Source organism: Macaca thibetana, chromosome 11 (assembly GCF_024542745.1).
Source record: "Macaca thibetana thibetana isolate TM-01 chromosome 11, ASM2454274v1, whole genome shotgun sequence".
NCBI classification, from domain to species: Eukaryota; Metazoa; Chordata; class Mammalia; order Primates; family Cercopithecidae; genus Macaca; species Macaca thibetana.
Window position 1 is genome coordinate 41,476,103 of NC_065588.1, and position 22,047 is coordinate 41,498,149.

At 40.4% G+C, this 22,047-nt stretch overlaps 1 protein-coding gene across 3 annotated transcripts in view; it reads left to right on the forward strand.

Moving 5' to 3' along the window:
• The window catches only part of ANO6 (anoctamin 6), a 212,810-nt gene that overhangs the window by 45,158 nt on the left and 145,605 nt on the right, over positions 1–22,047 (forward strand). The window contains exon 2 of one of the 3 annotated variants that reach the window (XM_050746870.1): positions 11,523–11,585. The exons of 1 other annotated variant lie outside the window; for it this stretch is intronic. In XM_050746870.1, the coding sequence (XP_050602827.1) occupies positions 11,523–11,585 (63 nt within the window). Of the gene's footprint in view, positions 1–11,522; positions 11,586–12,399; positions 13,144–22,047 lie in introns of those variants that run through there. One more of the 3 variants, XM_050746873.1, reaches the window with a different exon arrangement.

Genomic DNA, 22,047 nt, shown 5'->3' on the forward strand with positions numbered 1-22,047 from the left:
AGGCACTCAAGTAAGAGCTAATCAAGGAAGTAAGCAGGCAGATCTTTTGCAAAGATACGGGCTGCTCTTTTGAAGGGAGGGATTTGGTGCAGTGTTGAATCTGATGCAATCTCAGACTCGATCAGCTTACTGAACAATGTTCGCAATTGCAAGGCAAAGCAAAGGACAAAGGTTATGGGAGCAAATTGGAGGGCACTGTGGGTCACACTTGGATTTGTTTCAGGGGCATTGCACACCCTCATCAGTCAGAGTCAAGTAACCTTCCGAAGCATAATAATTTGTTGTATTTTTCAAAGCTCTCTGGGATGCATGGATTAGGTGCTAGTCTTGTGCTATGCCAAGTCCTGCTCAGAGGGATTCAGAGGCCATCCAGCTAACAATGTAGGGAGAGCTTGCAGAGAAGACTGAGAGGAACCACTGATATGTTTAAAGGAATGAAAGATTTTATCATTTGTGTTTAGTTTTTAGTTTAGTTTTGTTTTTTTTTTTTTCTGTTAGGGAGAAGGTTTCTTGCTCTGTCACCCAGGCTGGAGTGCAGTGGTGCCATCTTGGCTGACTGCAGCCTCAAACTCTTGGGCTCAAGCAGTCCACTTGCTTCAGCTTCTTGCGTAACTAGGACTGCAGGCATGTGCTACTGCAGCCGGCTGTTTTTGTTTGTTTGTTTGTTTTTTGTAGAGATGTGGGTGTCTTGCTGTGTTGCCCAGGCTGGTCTTGAAATCCTGGCCTTCAGTGATCCCCCAGCCTTGGCCTCCCAAAATGTTATGATTACAGGTGTGAGCCACCATGCCAGGTGTGAATGAAAGGTTTGAAGAAGAAACCTAAGGGTGATAATCAGGCTTCCAGGTATGCGAAGGACACAGAGAATATTTTCCTATTATTGAGGAACAAAGAATAGGAAAATTGGTTTGCATCTGATGAGGGCTTCAGAGGACTGAAACTCGAAAAGGATTCAGAACATCTTCCCATTCTCCTATGATGTTAACTTTATTAGTTCTAGGTAGAGAGCCATTTTTATTTTTATTTTTATTTATTTATTTTTTAATTATACTTTAAGTTCTAGGGTACATGTTCACAATGTGCAGGTTTGTTACATATGTGTACCTGTGCCATGTTGGTGTGCTGCACCCATTAACTCGTCATTTACATTAGGTATATCTCCTAATGCTATCCCTCCTCCCTCCCCTCTCCCCACAACAGGCCCCGGTGTGTGATGTTCCCCTTCCTGTGTCCAAGTGATCTCATTGTTCAATTCCCACCTATGAGTGAGAACATGCAGTGTTTGGTTTTCTGTTCTTGTGATAGTTTGCTCAGAATGATGATTTCCAGCTGCATCCATGTGCCTACAAAGGACACGAACTCATCCTTTTTTATGGCTGCATAGTATTCCATGGTGTATATGTGCCACATTTTCTTAATCCAGTCTGTCACTGATGGACATTTGGGTTGATTCCAAGTCTTTGCTATTGTGAATAGTGCCGCAGTAAACATACATGTGCATGTGTCTTTATAGCAGCACGGTTTATAATCCTTTGAGTATATACCCAGTAATGGGATGGCTGGGTCAAATGGTGTTTCCAGTTCTAGATTCTTGAGGAATCGCCACACTGTCTTCCATAATGGTTGAACTAGTTTACAATCCCACCAACAGTGTAAAAGTGTTCCTATTTCTCCACATCCTCTCCAGCACCTGTTATTTCCTGACTTTTTAATGATCGCCATTCTAACTGATGTGAGATGATATCTCATTGTGGTTTTGATTTGCATTTCTCTGATGGCGAGTGATGATGAGCATTTTTCATGTGTCTGTTGGCTGTATGAATGTCTTCTTTTGAGAAGTGTCTGTTCATATCCTTTGCCCACTTTTTGATGGGGTTGTTTGTTTTTTTCTTGTAAATTTGTTTGAGTTCTTTGTAGGTTCTGGATATTAGGCCTTTGTCAGATGAGTAGATTGCAAAAATGTTCTCCCATTCTGTAGGTTGCCTGTTCACTCTGATGGTAGTTTCTTTTGCTGTGCAGAAGCTCTTTAGTTTAATTAGATCCCATTTGTTAATTTTGGCTTTTGTTGCCGTTGCTTTTGGTGTTTTAGACATGAAGTCCTTGCCCATGCCTATGTCCTGAATGGTATTACCTGGGTTTTCTTCTAGGGTTTTTATGGTTTTAGGTCTAACATTTAAGTCTCTAATCCATCTTGAATTAATTTTCATATAAGGAGTAAGGAAAGGATCCAGTTTCAGCTTTCTACTTATGGCTAGCCAATTTTCCCAGCACCATTTATTAAATAGGGAATCCTTTCCCCATTTCTTATATTTGTCAGGTTTGTCAAAGATCAGATGGCTATAGATGTGTGGTATTATTTTTGAGGGCTCTGTTTTGATCCATTGGTCTATATCTCTGTTTTGGTACCAGTACCATGCTGTTTTGGTTACTGTAGCCTTGTAGTATAGTTTGAAGTCAGGTAGCGTGATGCCTCCAGCTTTGTTCTTTTGGCTTAGGATTGTCTTGGCAATGCGTGCTCTTTTTTGGTTCCATATGAACTTTAGAGCAGTTTTTTCCAATAAGCTGATAAGCACCTGCAGCACAGTCTCAGGATACAAAATCAGTGTGCAAAAATCACAAGCATTCTTATACACCAGTAACAGACAAACAGAGAGCCAAATAATGAATGAACTCCCATTCACAATAGCTTCAAAGAGAATAAAATACCTAGAGGGCCATTTTTAGCATTTCACTTGCTATCCTGGATTGGACACTTGATCTAAAGAGGGGAAAGGAAGGAAATTAATGATATGGGTTGGACAACTGGTGTTAGCACGCTCAGGGTTTCCTCCAGCTCTGATTTACAAACATCATCTTGTTTAACCAAGAGGGAAGCGTTTTTATCCCCTGTTATTTGTGGGACAACTGAGGCCAGGAACACTCACAGTGGTATGCATGGTAAGTGGCAGTCCTGGCTCTGTTACTTCAGTCCTGAGTTTGTGTAACTCCAAAGGACTTGCTTCTAATTTGTTTGTAACTGTGTCAAGTTTAGTGTTTATTGAGGCCATTTGGATGTCGGTCTCTGAGGTGTTGCAGACTGGCTCATCACAGGTTCTGAAAGTCTTTCACCTCTGAGCACAACTGTGTATTTGATCCAGCTGGTCACTTGTATGTCTAAAACAACCATCAGTTGCTGCTTCTCAGCCTGGGCAAAGCATACTTACAGTACGTCACATCTGAAAGGCATACTTTCTGGCAGAGCAAAAGCTAAATAATACATTTCAATTTTAAAAGGTACAATTTTCACTTAAATGGCATGTTTTATGGACTATACAGTGAAGGCAAGCACAAATGATATGCACTATACAAGTATAATGCATCAAGGATCACAGCAAGGTTTAACCTGCTGATAAGGAAACCTTTCTATCCCTGGCTTCTGCTGCTTGATGTCTTTTTCTGATTATACGTATTATATGTGAGCCACTGTAGAAATTTTGGGAAATACAAAAAACTGCAAATAAACCAAAAATCACCCCAACACTACCCCTCAAAGATAAACCACCATGAATATTTTAGTATGCTGCTTTCCCACCTTTTAAAAAAATGCAAATGTAGTTTTACATGGTTTAGACATATGGTATCCTGCCTTTTCACTTAACTTGCCTCATAAGCACTCTCTGTTTATCTCCTTTATTGGAGTAAAGTATACATAACATAAAATTAACCATTTTAACCATTTTTAAGTGTACAATTCAGTGGCATTAAGTATATTCAGTGTTGTGCAATCACCACCACTATCCATTTCCAGAGCTTTTCATCATCAGCACTCCCTATGTTTAAGAAGGCTTCACAAACCACATTTAATGGCTGAATAACATTCTATCACATAAAATTTACTTAAACGCGTTTTCCAGAAGATGTTCAACAGATATTTAGTTTGTGCTTACTATAAGTTACACTTTGTGGCGAAAGTAGTGAACAAACTGTGGTGTTTGTCCTTCAGGACCTGCTGGAGGAAATGGTCAATTAGTAGGCAAGTTGAGTCCCATAGAGGGGCAAGCACATGGTCTGTGGGATCATGTAGAAAGGGAACTTAACTTGAGGTATAATTTGCATAATTTTTACTTGATTGTTGCAGGTCTAGCATGCATCAGATTTTTTGGCTGTTATAAATAATATTGAGAGAGATTTGTAGGTATGAATATTTTTCTATATTTCACATTATTTTTGTGAAGTTCTTGAGAAGTGAAATTACTGGGGAACGCATTCTAACAGGGGCCAGTACAAGATGTTCTCTTTTTATTTTTATTTTGAGAGACAGGGTCTTGCTCTGTCACCCAGGCTGGAGTGCAGTGGTGTGATCACTGCAACTTTGAATTCCTGGGCTCAAGTGGTTCTCTCCCCCTCAGCCTCCTGAATAGCTGGGACTACAACCATCATGCCTGGCCTGGCCTGGCTTGGCCTGGCCTTTTTTTTTTTTTTTTTTTTTTTGGAGAGATGGGATCTCATTTTGTTGCCTGGGTTAGTCTTAAACTCCTGGCCTCAAGCATTCTTCTCACCTTGGCCTTCCAAAATGCTGGGATTACAGTTGTGAGCCACCCTACCTGGCCTAAAATGTCCTTTTAGAACACTGGTAATTGTTACATACTGTGCTATTCTCAAGGTTAGGAGCTGCACCAAGGATTTCCATTGCCTGTTTCACCTTAAACCTCTCCTAACTTTTTATAGATGTGTGTACAACTTGCCTCTGGCAGGATTACATGAAGAATGGGGGCTGAGAAGTAAGTGTATCCAACTGGGAAGAGCCAAGGAGGGTCAGAGGCAAAGGGATTGTGACTGAGGCTGAGGTTATGTGGCAGGTAACATGCACACCATCCAGGTGTTCGTACTCATTTCAGAGGCCTTGATTTGACAAATGCTTTAGGGCTGTGTTCACTGTGTGTGCTGACAGCTTGGCTTCCTTCCGTGAAATTTCATTCTTGTGAACTTGAAGTCACTGTGAAATAAAAGTAGCCTATATTTTCCCCACTTAAAAGTATCTGTTCATCATCTAAACAAACTCCCAGTCTATTATCAGAGCTGGAGGAGACCTTTGGATATCATATCATCTTCCCTGTTCAAACTACAGCTAAAGATTCTAAGACTTAAAAAAGTTAAGGAACATTAGGAAGGAAACCTAGGAAACCAGTTTGGTAGGTGTAAAGCAGGGTTACAGCTCGTGTCTTTTGATTTAGCTGCTGGTCGCCCCATTACCTGCTGCATGTTGTCTTCAGGCTTTATTCTCTCCTTAAAGGAATTTTTTCTTCTTCCCACGTCTTGATTCCTGATTTTGTGCTCTACTCTTTCCTTTTAAGATGTTATTCAAATGTTGAATACGTGTATGTCTTCGCTAATGCCTGTCAACTGGAAATTATGCTGGCAAGTTTGCATTCCTTATCCTTCTCTGTCCTTGGCCTGTTAATTGGTTTGACAGCTGACTATTCTCTTCATCTTGTCCTCTTTGATTCTTGGAAAGTTTCTGTTGACTCTGGTAAAAGTAATAAGTTATGTCTTATTTAGTCCCTTTGTATAATTTTTTTGGGGTTGGCTTTTATTAATTTTAAGAAGTAATACACCCACCAATGATATAGTAATGGCAACCTATCATGGACCAAAGAGTAAAGTTTTAAAATAGATGTTTAATATTGAGCGTAAGACTCGCACAGACGTCTGATACATTAATTTTACCAATGGTTAGTTGGTGAAACTTTATTGTGGATACATACGTATTTATGTAAATATAAAAAAAATTATTTTGTGGTACAGTAAATCTTCTAAGATCAAATCTACAAAAAAAAGTTAGCATTGTTTTGTATTAGACAAAGTGCTATTATCTTCAGTTGAACTTCATAGCTATATCATGACGCTAAATATAAGACCTTGGGTCCCTGATAATAAGAATTAGAGAAAGGAATGTACAAAGCCAGCACACCAAATTTGGTCTGAAGCTGTGAGCTCCAATGTCAAGTGGTAATTGTGCAGTTGGAAAAATCCTGTAGCTTATATTCTCAACAATTTCTGATAATCAGTTTCAGAAACAATTCAGAGTTGTCAGGCTCTTTCATTTATGTGTGAAAGGAGCAATTCCTCACTGACTGTAAGTCTTTTATGTTGGCAATTCCATTCTTAAATTAAGGCATTGGCATTTTCATTATGAAAATGATTTTCTTGGATTTATAGCTGAGTCCATTTTGTGTTTCAAAACTGATTGGCATTAGTCTGTATAGTGACTTTTATATAAAAGCAACGTAAAGTTGATTTTGTAGTCTCAATTTTGAAGATCATTTCAGACATCTGTTCCTTCCGTGTTGGATCTACTGTATTGAAATACGAAGTTATGGAGAACTAAGGAATAAATATAGCACATTCCATTTCCAAAAAGACAGCCTTACCATTCTGTGTAAGGGACTTGAGACCCTGAGGTGACCTACATCCCCTGGCTCCACACCTCACATTTGTTCTTGCTTGTTTGCTTCTATATCTTACAGTGTGGAACAATAATAAATAATGATAATAACAATAAATAATGATAGTAAATAATAATGATAGCAATTATGTCTTGAGTGCTTACTGTCAGACCTCGTGTTATGTACCTTACCATCCTTATTCCATTTAATATGCACAGCAGCCCTATGAACAGAGGTAGTATGATGCCCATTTTATAGATTAGGAAGCTGAGACTTTACCCAGCTGATCATCCAGTTAACCTTCCCGATTCTTGTCATTTCTCTACCACCTCCAGTCCATTCTGCACAACACTGCTGGCCCCATCATGTGCTTTTCTCCTTCAGAAACATCTTCGTAGACTCTACACTGTGTAGGGATAAAGCCCAAACCTCAGTGTACCTACAGGTTGGTTCCAACATTTTAAATCTTATGTCCTGCAACTTCCTTACAAAAATCCTGCAGTATAGACCTACCCTAACATGAGCATGCTGTGTGTTCACCTGTTTCCCTGCCCCAGCTGGCAGATGCCTATTACTTGCCAGGCACTGTTAGGATTTTAGGGACACAGTTCTCGCCTTTAGAACAATATACTCGGGTAAGGCAGACCTGAACATAAATCACTTCTCCTTAACTTTTATTTCTAATCCCAGATTGACTTAGACCTTATACCGTTGGTGAAACTTCCCCCGGCCATTCAGAGGAAGTGATTCCACCTTCCTCTGAATGTCTGTAGCCTGAACTGACTGTACCACATATTATTTTTTGGGTCGTGATCTTTTCAGGTGTCTGCATCTTAACCCACTTACAAATCTTTGCAAGTTAAAGACTATAGGTTTGTAGGTAAAGCCTTTATAGCCTAAAGATTCTGTAGGCAAAGTCTGTGGTTCTGTGTCACTGATCTCTAAACTCCAGTTTTTAAAAAGATTAATAAATTTGTAAAAATCTGTAAGGTTTCATGAAGAAATTTTAGCCCTGGATTACCATACTTTTAAAACTATATTGCATTGTGGTCTGGGACCATAGGTATTAAAGCATAAAAGATTAAGTTGGCCCATAAATATGGCATATCATTTGTTTTTCCATACTTGTTTTAAACACTGGTGCCAAGTCTTTTTTAAAAAAATTGAATTAATATTACTGTGACACTTTCCCTTTCATTAGTTATCAGCCTTTTGACTATAAGCCAACCTTTTAAAAGTCACTAATAAAATACGTGAGGCTTAGCCTGGTAGTATAGTGAGACCTCATCTCTACAAAAACGTTAAAAAATTAGCTGAGCATCGTAGCATGCACCTGTAGTTTGAGCTACTTGAAAGGCTAAGGCAGGAGGATTGCTTGAGCCCAGGAAGTGAAGGTTGCCGTGACTCAAGATTGTGCTGCTGCACTCCAGCCTGGGTGACAGAGCAAGATCCTGTCTCAAAAAACAAATGTGTGTGTGTGTGTATCTGAGGCTCTAGTTCTTTGAGTTATGGAGTTTGTTAAAAATGACGAGGTGGGAAACCCATTCAAGTCCCAGCTTGAACCACTTAACAGGGTAAACATGGTTTAGTCAGAAGCTCCATCAACTCCTGTGTCTTCAAAGGCAGATTAGACCGTCAGCATCATGGTAGACTTAGTGGGCTTTTCACCTGTTGAAGACTCTTATGGTTGACTGTATCCATGTTGTGCTAGTTGAATTGAATCATCCATCTGTTTATCTGTTATATTAGTTTGCTGGGGCTGCCATGACATAATACTTTAGACTGGGTTATTAAACAACAGACATTATTTTCTCACAGTTCTGGAGGCTAGGAAGCCCAACGTCAAGGTGTCAGTACATTTGGTTTCTCCTGAGGCTTGCCTACGACTACCTTTTCTGCGTCCTCACATGGTCTTTCCCCTGCATGCATGCACTCCGGTATCTTCCTGTGTCCAAATTTATTCCTCTTTTAAGGACACCAGTCTAATTGGATTAGGGCACATGCTTAGTCTCATTTTCAACTTAATCACCTCTTTGAAGACCCTGTCTTTTCCAAATCCACATTTTGAGATACTGTGTGTTAGGGCTTTGACATCTGATTTTTGGGGAGTTACGATTCCATAACATCTATTTAAAATAGCACTTACTAGCCAGGCATGGTGGCTCACACCTGTAATCCCAGCACTTTGGGAGGCCAAGGCAGGCGGATCACTTGAGGTCAGGAGTTTGAGACCAGCCTGGCCAGTGTGGTGAAACTCCATCTCTACTAAAAATGTAAAAAGTAGCCAGGTGTGGTAGCGGGCACCTGTAATCCCAGCTACTTGGGGAGGGTGAGGCAGGAGAATCGCTTGAACCAGGGAGGCAGAGGTTGCAGTGAGCCAAGATCGTGCCACTGTGTTCCAGTCTGGGCAACAGAGCAAGACTCCTGTCTCAAAAAAATAAAATAGCACTTGTTTTAAATTATGTATGAAGAGGCTAGCATAAAGAAGAAACCAGAAATAGCCCTCCGGTTACTTAGTGCCTATTTTTAAAAGGGGAAGGGTACAGGTATATGAAAAGTCAAAACTATATTGAAGGGTATAAAAGAAAAATAACACTGTCTCCCAACCCTCTCCTATTTTAGGCAACTTCTTTAAAAACATTACACAAATGTTTACTATACAAAAGCCAGGTGCATTTTTTAATGTATTAATGTGTCATAGTACAGATATCTCTATATCTGCACACAGATTGGACTTTTAAATAACTACATAGTATTCCATTGTTTATGTACTATAATTTACCTGATCATCTATTAACGGGCATGTAGATTGTTTCCAGTTCCCCCACCACTCCATTACAAACAGCAGTGCTGGATTCCTTTTAAAAACCCTGGTCTGGGCACAGTGGCTCATGCCTGTAATCCCAGCACTTTGGGAGGCCAAGGCAGACAGATCACTTGAGGTTAGGAGTCCAAGACCAGCCTGGCCAACATGGTGAAACCCTGTCTCTACAAAAATACAACAATTAGCCAGGTGTGGTGGTACATGCCTGTAATGCCAGCTACCCGAGAGGCTGAGGCAGGAGAATTGCTTGGACCTGAGAGATGGAGGCTGCACTGAGCCGAGATTGTACCACTGCACTCCAGTCTGGGTGACAGAGTGAGACCCTGTCTCAAACATTAAATAAATAAAATATGACATATATACTTAACCAGGATGAAAAGAATAATGAAGAGCTATCTAAGAAGAATAACCAAGCCTGTGATCTTGGTGAAAACCGTCTTTGTTTTTCACCTTCCTGTTTATTGGTCTTTACTAGAGTTGTGTGAAAGACATTTCATTCTTTCCTGTCCTCCAGTACCTGACCACATGCCAATACCTCTTCTTCCTGCATAATAGGAGGGGAAGGGCTTTCCTTGGCAGCATTAGGTCATAGTCCTCCCCAGGAAGAAAGGTCTGTCTGAATCATTAACGGGTATAGACTATTTTTAGTTAAGGAAAACAGTTTTTCTTGTAAGAATTGCTATTTCCGTGCTCAGGGCAGCACATGCATCCTTTCTGGCTGCTTCCACCCATTGGCGAGGGGCCAGCTCTCTAATGGAATGTGAGCAGTCTGACTGCTCATCAAGATTTATGGTGGAGACCAGGACGCCTAGCCGCTCATTGGATTTGCAGGCCCTCCAAGCTAACAGCGGCAGCCCTGAGATTAAGTGCAATGCAGAGGCTCTGGTGCTGTTCCCAGACCCTCCCTTCTTCTCTGAGGCCAACTTCATAGCCACAGGTATCATCTGGCATTATTTTATAAGCTGTGCCATAGTGCAGATGTTCTTTTCTGAAGAATTACTTTCACTTCTGACTCATTTCAGGAAATGAGACAGTCTATCAGAGGTATTCTTCATTTCCAGACCCCAGAGAGTTCATTTTCACCTGGGATTTCCAACCGCATGCGGGCAGTGCTTTATTTACCCAGATGTGAGAAATAACAGTAATGAATAGTCTTCTTCTAAAGCAACCCTTACTTCCCTGCAGAATCCAGTGTGAAGGCCTAAAGGTAGCTTATGCCCTTATTAGTGTAAATATTTCTGAGGCTTTGGTTTTGTGATGCTTGTGGACATGCTGTGTGTATGGGCTTTGGTGCAGGAAAAACATAATTTAGCAACAGATTTAAAAGGTAGTCTGGAGTGTTTCTAATTACTGTTTGTTTAGTTCACCATTGCCTAATAAGTGGATTTAAGTAACCTCGTGGGTAGGGAATGTAATGTTCATATTACAGTCAACCATGCAAATCAAATTCTAACTAAGTATTGCGGAGAACACACCATGGAGCCATTTTATAGAAGTATTCCATTGAATCTTAAATTTAGAACTGAGAGCATTTTGGATTGGGCATTTCCCACCTGTCATGCATAAACATGAATGATGCACACATCCACGTGTGGTACAGTCTCGTTTAAGATCCTTCGGTGGCCTTTGGCTTTTAGTTTTCTTTTTAATTCGATGTAGTTTTCTTTTTAATTTTCCCATCCTTCATTGACCATAATAGGGAACTGAAGTATTAGGAGGGCCTAGAACAATGGTTGTCAACCTTGGTTGTAGCTTGGCATCAGTCTGGGAACTTTAAAATTACGGATGCCTGAGGCCACCTCCAAAGATCTGGTTTAATTATCTGGAATGCAGCCTCCAGTGGGATTTCTAAAAGCTCCCAGAAGATGTTATTGTGCCCCAGGGGTTGTGAACCACAGACCTAAGATGTCAGGGCCTTGAGAGCTCATCTCATCCAGTGGTTCTCAGCCCTGGCTGCAGATTAGCATCATCTGGAGAGCTCGTGAAAGAAACACTGATGCCCCACCACCTGAAACGACCTTTCAGAGGAAGGGGCCATTCTTTTTAGAAGGCGCTCAGGTGATTTTCATGCACAGCAAGAGTTAAGGTTAACTGACATCCTGGACAACCCGTATTATAGATAAGGAAAATGAGAGCAAAAAAGTCAAATGGCTTACACAAGGTCAGGTCCTTGTTGTTACAGAGGCAGGTCTGATGCCGCCTTCTGCTCTGTCTGCAGCCTAACACCAACCCTTATATTGGCCTATTGTATTTATTGATGCCTCCTCATCCTTCAGGTGATGTTCCTGCCTCCAGGAGGCCTTTTCTGACTCCTCACACTCACCTCCCATCCAGCCTGGGTAAGATCCCCTTCCTTCGTATTTGAACAGCATCCTTCCTTCCTTTTCCCCTCCGACTGTCAGTTCCGGGAGAACAGGCCTGTGTCTTTTTTGTTATTTCTGTTAACAGTAGTGGGGTTTCAGATATTATTTGTTGAAGTTCTGTAACTTTTTATTCCTCAGTCCACATGGATTGCTGAAAATAATCCATTCCTGTATGCATGCTTCAGAAAACAACTTCAGAAAGCAAAAGTTATTTCTTTTTTTTTTGGTTGAGGCAGTCTCACTCCATCACCCATGCTGGAGTGCAGTGGTGCAATCTCAGCTCACTGCAACCTCCGCCTCCCAAGTAGCTGGAATTACAGGTGCATGCTACCATAACCTGCTAATTTTTATATTTTTAGTAGAGATGGGGTTTCACTATGTTGGCCAGGCTGGTCTCAAACTCTTGACCTCAAGTGATCCACCCGCTTCAGCCTCCCAAAGTGTGGGGATTACAGGTATAAGCCACCATGCCCGGCTGCAAAAGTTATTTCTTACCTGTCTGTGGCTCACCGTACTGTGGGCCAGGATCTTATAAGGAAGAAGAACTTCTTACGCTGCCTTCCAGGAGAAAGAGTTTTAGCAAAAAAAGTTTGGCAAGGATATTTTGATGACAAAATAATGAAAACAAGATTTCAGTGATCTTACATGTTACTCAGGGTATGTACAACATCCAGGGGCCTTCGAATAATATACAAGTGTGTATAGCATAACAAAAGGGAGTATGTGGCATTACCTAACAACAAAAAGTTTCTGAAGTAAATGATGCTATTTTATAAAAATACATTTTAAGGACTGAATTATTATTTGGTGCAAAAGTAAATGATGCTATTTTATAAATATACATTTTAAGGTTGGATTATTTGGTGCAAAAGTAAAAGTAATTGTCATTACTTTTAATAGCAAAAAGTGCAATTTTGCACCAATCTGTAATATTTTAAAGCAGCCACATTCTGTTAGTATAGCTGAATTAAATCCTTTGGCTTCTTTGGATTAATATGTTTTGTCTTTTCAAATGATTTTTTAAAACTCTATCTTCTGTCATTGCAGTTTACTTAGGATCATCCTTGGCGAGTGTTCTGTTTTTACTGGAAAAATATTTTCAGATTTATACTGTTTACATTTACCCTTATAGCTGTTCCAGAGACTTTTCTCTAAAAGCAAGCTCACAGCTAGTATCTGCTTAGCCTACAAGTGGCCAGGAATTCACTGTTGAAATGCTGGAAAGTAATAATTTTCTTGGGTGGAAAATACAGTTAAAATTTTTTGGAACTAAAACTGCAACTGGGCCACATTGTAGAGTAGACCCCAAGATGTTAAGATGGTGCAAACAGGACAGAATAATAATTGAAATATGAAGAACCTCTTTGAAATCTTAAGTCGTCATACTTTCATGCATTCTTTTTAAGAGCCTTCATATTGGAGAGCAAGTGGTAATGTGGCAGTGTGGAAGTCAAGTCACCATATATCATGGAAAAGCTTCCTAAAACAAATATTCCTGAAATTTTCAAGAGAAAGCAAAGCAATTTAGTTGGAGGTAAATATAAAACATTTTTATATTAAATAACTTTTTTTGTTTAAAGATGCAAATTTTTTGTGACAGTAAAACATGAAGATTTGAAGAACCACCTTTTTGGGTTTTTTTCTTTTCTTTTTTTTTTTTTTGCTGCTATGTAGGTGAAAAGTTTAACAAAAACTATTAATGAGTAACCAACTTCTATTACACTAACTTCAGAGGCTCAGCAGTGCATTCTGGAAGAGAAGGGGCAGGAGAGAAAAAAGGGTTTTTTAAATATGTAAGACTCCATTTTCAGTGTTTCATCTATGTCCTGTCACAGACTTTTATAACTACCCTGCAAATTAGGATTTTTTCTCACCAGATTTTTACATTTACCCATTCACTAGAGAGAGGAGCCAAAATTTAAATCCAAGTGTGTCTGATGTCCTTGAATGTGGCCTCCACTGAATGTGGCCTCTCATGTCATAAAAGTAGAGAATTCTCCAGAAGAAACATTATTAACTATGAACGTTTACCATGCTGGTGGAAGAGGACTGGCCTTAGCTTCCCTTAGAGTTCTTAATAAACACCAATAAGTCGATGAGAAAAAGTGTTGGCAATGGTATGGAAAAAAGGGAATCATTGTAAACCGTTGGGAATATAAATCGCACAGACATTATGGAAAACAGTATGACAATTCTAAAAACAAAAAATCAAAAATAGAACTACCACATAATCCTGCAGTCCCACTTCTGAGTATATACCCAAAGGGAATGATCTTAGTATCTTGAAGAGACATTCACACTTTTGTGTTCGTTGCAGCATTATTCACAATAGCCAAGATATGGAAACAGCCTAAGTATCCATTGATGGATGAATGGATAAAGAAATTTTGGTGCATATATACAGCAGAATGTTATTCAGCCATAAAAAAGAAGGAAATCCTGCCATTTGTGACAACATGGATGAACCTGGGGGACGTTATGCTAAGTGAAATAAGCCAGACATAGAAAGAAAAATACTGTTTGATCTCACTTACATGTGAAATCTAAAAAGGTCATAAAAGCAGAGAGTAGAACAGTGATTGGCCGGGCGCCGTGGCTCACGCCTGTAATCCCAGCACTTTGGGAGGCTGAGGCGGGCGGATCACTAGGTCAGGAGATCGAGACCATCCTGGCTAACACGGTGAAACCCTGTCTCTACTAAAAATACAAAAAAATTACCTGGGTGTGGTGGCGGGCACCTGTAGTCCCAGCTACTTGGGAGGCTGAAGCAGGAGAATGGTGTGAACCCGGAAGGCAGAGCTTGCAGTGAGCCAAGATCGCACCACTGCACTCCAGCCTGAGTGACAGAGCAAGACTCCGTCTCAAAAAAAAAAAAAAAAAAGAACAGTGATTGCCGGGGAGTTGTGGGAAATGGGAGATGTTGGTCAAAGGGTAGAGAGTTTAAGTTAAAGATGACTAAGTTCTGGGGATCTAATGTACAGTATAAATGGTGATGCGGTGTGTTAATTTGATTGTGGTAATTGTTACACAGTGTATATCAAATCACATTGTACACCTTGAATATATTCAATCTTTGTCAATTAAATATTTTAAAATGGAAGAAAGGATGGCCAATTTTGATCAGAAGTCATAGTGTCAGATAGAATTTTGTGATCTGACTCCCAGAAACTACACATTTGATTTGGGGAAGGCAGCCAAGCAAAATAGTTAACAATTTGCTCTTTTCCTTTGATTCCTAGGTTTGAGAATCTTGGCTTTCCTACCTACTAGCTGTGTGATTTTGGGCAAGTCACTTAACCTCTTCGTGCCTTAGTTTCCTCATCGGTAGAATGGGAGTTATAATAACTTTATTGCTGTTGATTTTCCTCTTACATGCTGTGAGTCAGAAAAATGTAGGAATTTATAGAATGGTTCTATTCTGCCCCAACAAATTGGGTTCTTTGCTGTGAGCATTGGTCTGCTTCCTATTTATGCCTCCCCATTAGAGCCATTTCTATTTCACAGGCACAGGGATCTCTTCTGTTGCTTCCTGGGAGAATCCTGAAAGAGGCTTGCCATGGGGTGAGGCTTCCTTGGAAACAGAGGCATAGTGTTCTAAATGAACTGAGGGTGACTAAGTGGTCTGAATACACTTATGGGTAAGGAATGTTATCACAGAGCATTGTTCATTCATCATGAGTCACAGAGTCTCCCAGAATTTCTCTTGGAGCTCATGCTTATCTCAGCAGCACGGGGCACAGCTGACCATCCCTGCTTCCTGAAATTCTTTTTTTATTTGGTTTCGTGATGCTACTTTATCTTGATTCTGCTCACTGCTCATTTGTTCTTTCCCAGTCTCTCCTGCTGGATCCTTCTCTTCTTGCCCCTAAACTTTGGAGCACCCAGGGCTTAGTGCTCTGACCCTCTTTCTGGTCTCCACTCCATAGGTGATCTCATTCATTTGCAAGGTCCTGAATGACATCTGTATGTGGATGACTTCCACATACTTATGTATACTCCCTACCTCTCCCTTGCTTTACAGCTGTCTGCTTTACTTCTTCACTTAGTTGTTTAGTAGATGAGTTGAACTTAACATTTCCAAAACCAAATTCTTGATTTGTTTCATGAGCCTATACTTCCTCCATTGTTGTAACCTCTGCAGTGATACCACCTAGTCACTCAGGCCCCAAAGCTGAAGTCAGCCTTGATTCCTCTCTTTCTGTGACACCTCATATTCTCAAATTCAAGCACCCATAATCCCCTGCTCCCACACCTAAATCTGAGCCCAGGCCACTACTAAGTTTCGCAAGGCCTCCTGTAGTCGCTTCCTGCCACCATTCATGCACCTCTTGGTCTGAGTTCACAGAACAGTCACAATGATCCTTCTCTTTTACACTTTTGTACTGTCTGTAGTGGCTTCTCTACAAACAGTATAAAATCCAAACTCTTGACCATGTACTGTAAAGTCTCTACTACCTCTCCATCCTCTTCTCTTCCTGCTCTGCCTGTCTCTTACTGTGCTCTAGCCACACCTGTCCCTTGACATGTCACCCCTTGCCTGGCCACTGTTCTCATCGTCCTCTCCACCCTCTCTCACCTCCTAACTCCTTTCTCATCTAGGATGCCTGCTGCTGTACTTCATTCAGTTCTCACTTGAATGTCACCTACTCAGAGCTGTCACCCCTGACTTATCTATCTAAAATGTCACTGTTACTCTGTATCCTCTTAACCTGCTTTGTCTTCAAAACATTTATCTCCACCTGAAATTAGTATATTTGTTTGTTGTCTCTATCCCAATAGATTGTAAGCTCTGTAAGGACACTGATCTGGTGCTTGTTAAGTTGTACAACTGAAGGAGTTAGTAAATTAATACTCTGGAATCCCTGTGTTAAAAGTACTAAAGAATCAAACACCTTTCTCTAGACCTTTAGATCCCTCTCCATCTCTTAGCCTGTTTCTCTGTCTCCTTTATTTTTATTTTTTTTTAATTTTTTCTTTTTTTTCTTTCTTTTTTTTTTTTTTTTTTTTTTTGTGTGTGTGGAGACAGAGTCTTGCTCTGTCACCCAGGCTGGGGTACAGTGGCGCCATCTCGGCTCACTGCAGCTTCTGACTCCTGAGTTCAAGCAGTTCCCTGCCTAGGCCTCCCAGTAGCTGGGATTACAGGCGCCCACCCCCATGACTGGCTACTTTTTGTGTTTTTAGTAGAGATGGAGTTTCACCACATTGGCCAGGCTGGTCTTGAACTCCTGACCTTGTGATCCACCCGCCTCGGCCTCCCAAAGTACTGGGATTACAGGCATGAGCCACCATTCCCAGCCTCTGTCTCCTTTTAAAGCGAAACTTCTGAAATGTTGCCTACATGTACTACAGCCTCTTCATTACTCATTTATTTTTCAATCTGTTACAGTGTGGTGTCTTTTCCCATCACTCTTCTGAAATTGATTTTGGCAGAGTCATTCAAGATCTGTGTGTTGCTGCTTCCAATAGATACATTTCTATCTTACTGGATCTCTGAGTGGCTTTAAGCAGTTTTCTATTGCCTTCTTGAAATTACCTTCTAACTTGGCCTTCCCCTTTCGCTACTGGCCATTTCTTGATCCTTTACTGGCATTTCTTTCATTACTTGGCCACCTGGGAATGTTGAGAATTCTTCATGCTGTGGTTTAAGCAATACCTCTTCTGTCTACATGCTCATCTATTCCAGGGGCTTTAAATACCATTAATTTGTTGACTCTCCAAGGTATATATCTCCAACACTGAGCTCTTCTGAGTTCTAGACACCGTACCCTCCTCCCTCCTTGACAGCACTCCTGGATGGAGTCTCATGTTCAGGGAGGAACTCTTGATTTGCTTCCATGTCCCATCTACCCCATCCTGCCTCTCCACTCTGTGTCTTCACCATCTCAGTAAATGGTACCACCATCCTTCAATTTACAAAGTCAGAAACCTGCATATCATCCTTGGTTTCTCTTCTATTGTTCTTCCTCTCCTGCCAGTACTTCTGCCTTCAAAATGATTTTGAATATCTTCTCTGTCTCTACTACTGTCATCTTAGGCCAACTTCATCACCTGGACTTCAACATTAGTCTAATGACTGGGTCTGTTGTTTCCACTCCTGCCACAGAAGTATGCTCTGTGATGCTGTGGTGCCATCCCATTGTTTACCTGTCAGTGCATGGTATGATGGCTCCTGCCTCCTGGTCAGCCTCACTTGTTCCCCAGCCTCTCCTGTCTTCACCGCCCTGCAGTCACACTGATCTTTGATCATATCTTGGCGCACACCAGGATACTTTCTGCTTCAGAACCATTGTCTTGCTTTTTCTTTTTCCTTGCATGCTCTTTTTTTAGCCCTGCATAGCCAACTCCTTCTCATACTTCGGGTCTCAAATATCACCCCTCAGGGAGGCTCCTCTGACCCACCCTACCCGAAATACTTCCATCTCTTAATCTCTGCTATATCAACTTGTTTATTTCCTTCATATCTCCAAGCAGAGTCAGTTATTTTAAAAGTACTTATATTTAGTTTTCATTGTGGAATATAAGCTTCCTAAAAAGGGACATTTTCTGTTTTTTTGTTTTGTTTTGATTTTTTGGTTTTTTTTTTGTTTTTTGTTTTTTTTTTAATCTGCATCTAGCACGTGCCTGGCATACAGTAGGTGCCAGAACAGTGATTCTTATGTTTATATGTGTTCATGCCATGAGCTCCCCGCCTTTTTTAAGGGCAAAAAAAAAAAAAAAGTTTTTATTTTTGTCAAAGTTTTGCATAGTTAGAATGTTTACATAACTTGAAAATTAAATAATGTTGCAGGTTTTGTTATGAAAACCAGCTGCATCTCCTTTTGTGTTCTCTGTTCCCCAGAGGCCAGGACTTTTAACTGTAGCTGATTCTTTTAGTAATTACCTCTATATCTCTAGTTAACATACTTAAATTATAATTTATCTGTTTTTCAGTTTTAGGCATTATATATTGGTGCAGAAGTATTTAGCTCTTTTTCACCTACTGCAGCCCCCTTCCCTTCTCTTACAAACTTTCCCAACCCCATTCCCTCAATTGTATTGTGTTATAATTTTGGTAAGATCAATATGCAGTGTTTATTATAACTATGTAATACTTTTTCACAGATGAGCTATATAATATAGTTTGATTACTTTTCCTCTGGAGACTATACAGCAGATATTGATTTTATTAGTTTTTCATATAGTTATGAATAATTCAACCTCACACTTTTACCCAATTGTAAATCTCCTCTCAATGTAATCAGTCATGCATGGAATCCTGTCAAATTCATCCTTTGGGGCAGATTCCTCCCACAGCCTTCTGATCTCCTCCACCCTGCCCAGGTTGGTCTTTAGACCTTGGCCAAGCAAGGGATTCCTTTTCACCACCATTCTGAGGATTCTTTTTGCCTCTCTTGTATTGGAGCCCTACATTTGTGTCTTATTTTTGTTGGTTTACTCTTTTATTTTGGTGGAGCACATTTTCCAGTGTCTTACGTAGAAAGGGTTAAAGGCAGGTAATTTTTTTTGAAACTTGCAGGTCTGACAATGCTTGTATTTTTCTCTGGCTTTCAGTTGATAGCTTGACTAAGTATATAATTCAAAGGTGGAAATTATCTGCTCTCAGAATTTTGAAGCCTTCTACTTTCAATAGTTGTTCTTGAAAAGTTCCTGCTATTCTGACTTATGATTCTTTGTATGAAAAACTTTTCCACTCTGAAATTTTGTGGAATTTTTTTCTTTGAACTCAGTAGTTAGAAATTCCATAATGATTAGTATAGTGGAAACTCAGTAGACCCTTTCACTATGGCAAGCCCCACCCAATTCATTGTTTTAAAATAAAAAAAAAATTATTATATGTATTTTTTAGAGATAGGGTCTCGCTCTGTTGCCCAGGTTGGAGTAGGCGGCACAATCATAGCTCATTCCATCCTCAAACTCCTGGCTCAAGCTATCCTTCCCACTCAAACCACCCTCCACCTTGTAGCTAAGACTATATGCATGCACCACACCTGGCTAATTTTTAAATTTTTTTGTAGAGAGAGGGTCTCTTTGTTGCCCAGGCCGGTCTGGAACTCTAGGCCATAAGTGATCCTCCCCACTTAGCCCCCAGAATGCTGGAATTACAGGTGTGAGCCACCGTGCCCAGCCCCCAACTCCACTTATTTAGGGAAAAAAGTGTCCTTCAGTTTGTTTTCAGTTGTGGGAGAAAGGTGTTCTTTAATTCCTAATCCTTTTCAATTTGGGGAAATTTCTTTGACAGTTATGTGCCTTCCATTTTCTCTAATCCATGAATACATCTGTTATTTGGATATTGACTACCCTGAATTGGTTCTCCAATTTTCCATGTTTCCTATTTTCACCTCTTTTTGCTTAACTTTATTGAACATTTCCTGAATTTTATCTTTCAAGCCTTCTGTTGAGTTTTCAATTTCTGCCATCATTTTAATTTCCAAAAGCTCTTTTTTTACTCTTTGACTATTTTTCTCTTTCTCCCTCTCTCTCGCTGGTAACATCTTGTCCTTATTTCATGTATGCACTTTTCTCAGATCTCTGATGATGCAGGAGGTTTTTGTTGTTTGTTTTAAGCTTCTTTTTCATGTGATTTTTCCCTCTTCACCAAGTTGCTTTGCTGTTTCTCTGTTAGATGCCCTCTTAGTGTCTGGAAAGTCTTGTCCCTTCTGATTTTTGAGTAGCTATCTAGAAAGATAGCTGGAAGTTCTGTAGTAGTGGATGGCATTTGGCAATTATGCACTTCACTTTAGGGTGACATGTCTGGCTGTTTAGGAAACTCCGTTAGTAATTTTAGGCCATCCCTCCACCCGCCCACCCACCCCCAAGTTAATCAGACCAAGAGAAAATATATAACCAGTCAGAAAGCTAAGTAGAAGTCTGGGAGTCTCAACATTCAGCAGTAATCGTTTGTGTAATCCGTCTTTTCAGTATGGGATCCCCATCCTTAACCGTGCCTGGTATCCTCCTGTCTGAAGAGCCTCTGTTCACTCTTTCCAGAGAATACATTTCAGGTCTTTTCCTGGGTAGGATGGGGTTGGGAGGCAACCACTTGTCTTCAAGCCATGAGGAAGGGAATCTTGATAAACGGACTTTTGACCATTCTCCTGCCCTACCTTCAGCCCTTAAGAAACAGACTTTTAATAAACAGACTTTTATAAACAGACTTTTAATAAACTCCTTAATAAACAGACTTTTGACCATTTTCCTGCCCTACCTTCAGTCCCACTTTCAGAGGAGCCTGTGCTGCCAGCCTCTTGAGGGCTGATAATTTAAATGAAATTGCTTTGAGGCTTTCCTATTTTAGTACTGAGCTTTCTCCAGTTGGCTAAGTCAGTTGCCGCTTGCCTAACACAATGTCTCCCAAAACTGTGTTACTGTCTCTCCTCCTCTTTTTTCTTTGTCTTTATTGGTTTATGTTCTGGTAGTACTTGAGGAGGGGACAGAGCTAAATGCATATATTCAATCTTCCATCTTTAAATAAAGTTTCACCGACATGAGTTTTTAATTGCTTACAAGGCATTTGATCACACTTGTGAAACAAATATCCGTGTGATCTGTGAGTCCCCATTTCACCGTAATTCATTTGTTACATTGTGGGGCGAGTACGTGGAAAGCCCCTGGATCAGTGGTTAGGACACTTGGGTTCCATTCCCAGATTTGCTGCAGACTCTTTAATCCTGGGCATCCTGCCTTGTCATTATTTCCGTTCTATAAGACTAGGGAATTGAAAAATGATTTTAAGATCTCTTTTTACCCATAGATTTATTTCCAAGGGGCTGAGATAATTGCGTGTAACTGCACACCAGAATAGGAAACAGAGTTGTGGCAGCCAATTGAAGAAATGTGAAGTTAAGTTTCTCCTTGTATTTTTTTAGTCAGTCTCAGTAATTCCGACATTTTCAAAGTCAAGTAAAATTGCAACCCACATTTCCTGAACAAGAGCTGTTAAAAGGTTAAAAATTGTGAATTTTTTTCCTCTGGGCTATTTTCAGCTGATAAGAGTTCAGCTCCAAAGCACACTTGGATTCATGTTCTCAATAGCCAGATAAAATGTTAGTTTTGAACAGAAGAACAGGAAAGATTAATAGAGAAAGAGGTCTATTTTTTCCCCTTTTGCCCTCTGGCAGGGAATGGCCATCCTGGGAGCACCCTTCAGGAAATGTGTCCTTTCCATCAAAGCCATGTTTGAAGAGATAATACGCCCATCTCTGTATATTTTTTTCTCTTTTCTAAGTTGCTGCTTCTCAGCTGGATGGAAAGACAAAGTAGACATGGCTTGTCACCATGACTTTGAGTGACGAGTGTGATCACTAACCCAGTGTGCTCAGCTGTGGTCAGTACAATGACTGAGGAGAAAATGTGGTTGTGAGGTCAGTGACCCTGTGGCCTACAGACCAAAGGGCAGTGCTTCACAAATTGCCGCATACATGGGACCCAACCCCTCACC